At 35.7% G+C, this 5725-nt stretch overlaps 1 protein-coding gene across 1 annotated transcript; it reads left to right on the top strand.

The window, feature by feature from the left end:
- Positions 1-1080: 1080 nt before the first annotated feature.
- On the top strand, positions 1081-1998 carry Or4c123 (olfactory receptor family 4 subfamily C member 123). The gene has a single exon (NM_001000629.1). The coding sequence runs from the start codon at positions 1081-1083 to the stop codon at positions 1996-1998; it is 918 nt and encodes a 305-aa protein (NP_001000629.1).
- The last annotated feature ends 3727 nt before the right edge of the window (positions 1999-5725 follow it).

Raw genomic sequence — 5725 nt, 5'->3', positions numbered from 1 at the left:
CATAAATGTATATGTGTGATGTGTATGTATCTATGTGTATGGGGACATTAAAAAGTAGAAAAGGAACTATGAAGAATGAAAAAGTTTTTAAGGGTGTGAGGAGAAAAGAGATAGTATGGGATTATGTATAACATTAAAGTAGACAGAAAAGTGTGAGGTAGGGGTATGGCAGAGAGAGGTCAAGAAGAATCAACAAAACAAATACTACATGAAACTACTACAATGAAATCCATTGTTTAAAAACAACTTTAAAAAGACATTATATTTATGTTTGGAATACTTAAACAAACAAATATATAATGACAGTTTAGAAGGCAGCTTCTTAGTTGTACTTTATATTTATGGTCCTTAATAATAATAGAAATTCTTCAGACATGACATTAGAATACACTCTTATAAATTTGTATATATAATATAGTTTATTATATAAAACCTATTATTACATATAAGTATATAAGCTTTGTATACTTTCCAAATTCTTGAGTGATTTAATGATAAATGAAGGTCAACAGCTTATCTGAAAGTTTTCCAAACACAGACACCTAGTGAAGGGCTAGATGGATATAGTTAATTTTGGAAAGCAGAGAATAAAGCAGTTGAGGAGAGTGAGATGGAAAGAAAAATGTAAGCCTTGGATTGTTTTAAACAGTTTACCATTCATCAATAGGATCGTATCCACTACTGTCAGACTTCCACAAAGGTGTTAATAATACATTTTTTAATAATACATTTAGTCTATGTATGCTGAAGAATGTTGAAGCAAGAATCCTTGTCACAGAATTAAGCACCATAACAAAGAAATCAAGAGTTAAACCCAGCAGAGGATGTCGTGTTGTGGGATTAGGGCAGAAGCTGCCTTCAGACTTTATTGTTAGCAGCTGAATTTGGGCTTTGTGATACAAATCACACATGGTAGTACGCATAGACAGTTGACGAAAAAGCGAGCTTTAGAGGGTGCGAAATGGTGGGCAACAATGTCTAGTTCATCCAATAGTTACTAGTTAGAAATAACTCTCTTTTCTACAAAAAAGTTCCAGATTCTCCAGTTTAGAACTCTATGTCTTTACCAGCTCAAATCAAATGGAGAATGCAAAGAATGTCACTGACTTTATTCTTTTGAGCATCTCAAAGATTCCAGAGCTAAGAACAATATTCTCTGCTTTGTTTCTTATCATGTATGTGGTCACAATCTTGGGAAACTTATTGATTGTTGTAACTGTAATGAAGAGTTCGAATCTGAGGTCTCCCATGTATTTTTTCCTCATTTCCTTGTCCTTTTTGGACGTCATCTACTCTTCAATCACTGCTCCCAAGTTGATTATAGATTCTCTTTCTGAAAACACTACGATCTCCCTAGAAGGCTGTATGACCCAGCTCTTTGCTGAACACTTCTTTGGTGGGGTAGAGATCATCCTACTCATTGTGATGGCCTATGACCGCTATGTGGCTATCTGTAAACCTCTGCACTACAGGACAATTGTTAGTCCTAGAATGTGCTGGCTGATGGTGGGAGGGGCTTGGGTGGGAGGATTTGCTCATGCAACCATTCAGCTTCTCTTTATGTATCAAATACCTTTCTGTGGTCCCAATATCATTGATCATGTGATCTGTGACTTGTTCCCATTGTTGCAACTAGCCTGCACGGACACCCATATCCTGGATCTCTTAGTCATTCTCAACAGTGGGGTGATGTGTGTAACTATTTTCCTTATTCTCATCACTTCCTATGTAGTTATCCTCTGCTCCTTGAAGTCTCGCAGCTCTGAAGGAAGACGCAAAGCTCTCTCCACATGTAGTTCTCACTTCACAGTGGTTGTGCTGTTCTTTGTACCTTGTATCTTCTTGTACATGAGGCCTGTGGTCACTTACCCTGTAGACAATATAATGGCTCTGTGTGCTACCATTGTTGAACCAATGTTAAATCCTTTGATCTACAGTTTGAGGAATGCAGAAGTAAAACAGGCTCTGAGGAAACTGTGGATGAAAAGAGGACCTTGAATGTTACTGATATGCCAAGGAACTAACACTTCTTAAAAGTCTCTTGGAGATACACCTTCTGTACTAATTCCAGATCATTAAATACACAGCAAAAGAGTCAGTTTTGAAGTTTCAAAAGCAGGTTTGATTTGTCTGAGCGTCCTGCTTCATTTATTTCTCTGTGTGTTTCCAGCTCACCACACCATGATATTTTGTATTACATTTCTTCATCAAAAGACTCTGGGCACAGTTATTAAAACAAAAACTAAAACAAAAACAAAACATCCCATAATGTGAATGTTCCCAGTTTATGGATTTTTCTTCTTTATATCTTTGCATGACTGAAGTACTTTTTCAAATGATTTGCTTGACTGGTTTGTTATCAATTAACATTTTTTCATTTCCATATAAACTCACTTTAAAAGAGAGGTAGGTATTTCCTGATATTCCTTAGTCATTTACTTCTTTATTCTATATGTCCACATTAAGTTTATACATTTAAGATTCATGATCAAGAATTTACTTTAGAAATGTTACTTAGAATATTAGAATAGAACACGGAATGTGGATTTCATTTTCTGTCTCCCTGACCTGATTTGTATCCTTGTCACAGCAAGGATTGTGTTTCTCCCTTCATGTTGTATCCCAAGTTAATGGAACACACACCCCTAGCCACCTAATATATGCTTCATAAATACTGCTGGGTGAATGTAAGACTCAAAGAAAATTAAGTTAATAAATTTTCTAAGATAAGGAAGAAAGAAGTGATCAGGATAACCATATTTTAGGACTTAGAATTTCCTAGGATTGCATGCTTTTACATGTTGTGTTTTGAGACAGTTTCTGCTTATTAAAGTACTATTTTAATGCAGTGGCCACCATTCAATGAACTTCCTGTCTAACTGTGGTTTTTTGCTTATATATGTATGCATACAATATATATATATATGTGTGTGTGTGTGTGTATATATGCATACAGGTCTGTGGTATGCATACATGCATATATTTTCATGTGCATGTTTATATTTACATGTGTAGTCACTTGTGTGTATCCAGGTAAATATGCATATAAACATGTGTGCTTGAATGTACAGGCATGAGGGGCCTTCCCATTTGGATCTCCACCTTTATTGAGGGAGGACCTTTCACTGAATCCAAAAGTCATGGTTTTGGTGCCTGTGGCCAGCCAACTTCTACTTGGAATTCAATGGCAACCCCACTATGCTTTTATGTAGATGCTTTTATGGAGACCTGAACTATGGTCCTTCTCCTTGCACAGCAAGAACTTGACCCTCTGAATAATTTCCCGAGATTCTCTTGCCATTGTTTAGAGAAATAACCTAGGTCACTTCAAGTTTATGACATATATTTTAAAAGTGTTTTTTCAGTCTTGAAATATATTCTCTACAAAACAAGAACAACTCTATAGACCTGTATATAAAACCTCTATAGTTTATTTCAATGGCTATATTGGATGTAATTTTGCTATTGCATTCAGAATTTTGGATTCCTAAACCAATGCACATTTGTTTTCTTAAATATTTTTTACTATGAAAATCCCAGAAATATATTTTAAATTTTCTCTCTTAAAAAGTGGATAGGAAGCCTAAGGGTTCTGACCTGAATTAATTTTCTGCTACCCTAAAATAAATATGTATAATATATGTAATAACATTAAGTACAGGATCAACTAAAATATTCAAATAAATCATTTAAATAGTGTTTTTCATTTTTAACTAACAGTATTTGCAGTGAAACATTACCCAGGTACAAAAAAAAATCTTCAACTCTAGAAAACAACTAAAAGGTTTTTTTTTGTTTTTGTTTTTTTAACAACTAAAAGTTTTATTCTTTTATTTTGTTACAAATAATTCGGTTTGAACTTTTGGAAACTCTTTTGAGAAGCTCTGTTAAACTAGTGGATGTAGTGGTATTTTCCTTCCATTTGGAACCTTATATTTTAGTTAATGAAGCAAACTATTTGTAAAAACAAATAAAAAAGATGTCTTAGAAAAATAAATAGTTTTCAGATACCTTCATTGAAGAAGTAAATATTTAATTCTAGGAATCAGCTGGTCTTTCCTTAGGGACTTTTAAGCTGAGAACCAAATGAAGACGCTATTCTAAGCAGGCCAGTGTCCACTCTGAACAAAACAGACAAAGAGAAAAAGTTGTTTATAATCGAGGCAGAAGTGAAGTTGTGATTAGTGCTGATTGCTAAGGAGAGGCATCATGGGAAGGGTGAGGCCCTGATGAATAAATTTTGTTTATCCTCAAGTTTAGTAAAGATCAGAGTTATCAAGGACACCTTCTCTGTGTACAGCTGAAATCCAAACCCAACATGGACTTGAATGATTTTAAAAGTTGAGGATGAAAATTTGTGCACATTGTTTGCTTTTTATGTATTAACAATTGAGAATGGTATTTTATGTCTATTTTCAATAACTTAGCATAACATAAATACCTTTAAATTTCATCAGCTTACTTCATCTCTAAGAAGAGAGTGATTTTTCTTATATTGAAGAAGGAAATTTATTTTATTTTATTGATAAATGTATTTGTCATAGTCAAATAAGGAAGGGTGGATGGCTATCACTTTATTCTGCTCTCTATAACTTTTTTCCATTCTTCTTTCTATTTTTTATTAGATATATTTCCTAATTTACAATTCAAATGTTATTCCCTTTCCCCGTTTCTGGTCCATAAGCTACCATCCTCTCCCCATCCCCCCATATGGTGGTCAGCCCCACATCCACTCCCCTGACCACGCCCAATTACCCTGAACTGGGGATCCAACCTTGGCAGGAACAAGGGCTTCCTTTTCCACTGGTGCCCCAACAAGGCTATTCTCTGCTACATATGCAGGTGGAACACTGGATCAGTCCATTTATAGTCTTTGGGTAGTGGTATAGTCCCTGGAATCTCTGGTTGGTTGGCATTGTTGTTCTTATGGGGTCGAAGCCCCTTCAGCTCTTTCAATCCTTCCTCAAATTCCGCCAAAGAGGGTCCTGTTCTCTGTTCTGTGTTTTGCTGCTAGCATTGACCTCTGTATTTAACATCCTCAGGATGTGTCTCTCAAGAGATATATATCCAGTCCCTTTCAGCATGCACTATTTAGCTTCATCAAACTTATCTAATTTTAGTGGCTGTATATATATGGGCCACATGTGGGGCAGACACTGAATGGCCATTCCTTCAGTCGCTGCTAGAAACTTTGCCTTCATATCTCCTCCTATGAATATTTTTGTTCCAAATTTTAAGGAGTGGGAGTATCTGCATTTTGGACATCCTTCTTCTTGAGCTTCCTGTGGTCTGTGGATTGACTCTAGGGTAATTTGAGCTTTTGGGCTAATATCCACTTATCAGTGAGTGCATACCAAGTGTGTTTTTCTGTGTTTGGGTTACCTCACTCAGGAGGATATTTTCCAGTTCATTCCATTTGCCTATGAATTTCATGAAGTCATTGTTTTTTATAGCTGAGTAGTACTTCATTGTGTAGATGTACCACATTGTTTGAATGCATTCTTCTGTTGAAGGACATCTGGGTTCATTCCAGCATCTGTTTATTATAAATAAGGTTGCTATGAAGATAGTGAATCTTTTGGGTATATGCTCAAGAAAAGTATAGCTGTGTCCTCAGGTAATGGAATGTCCAATTTTTTGAGGAACCTCCAGACTGATTGCTAGAGTGGTTGTACCAGTTTGCAACCCCACCAACAATGGAGGAATGTTCCTCTTTCTATACATT

Source organism: Rattus norvegicus, chromosome 3 (genome assembly GCF_036323735.1).
Source record: "Rattus norvegicus strain BN/NHsdMcwi chromosome 3, GRCr8, whole genome shotgun sequence".
In the NCBI taxonomy this organism is placed as follows: domain Eukaryota; kingdom Metazoa; phylum Chordata; class Mammalia; order Rodentia; family Muridae; genus Rattus; species Rattus norvegicus.
The sequence above is the reverse complement of the archived record's forward strand: the minus strand, read 5'-3'. Positions and strand labels throughout refer to the sequence as shown.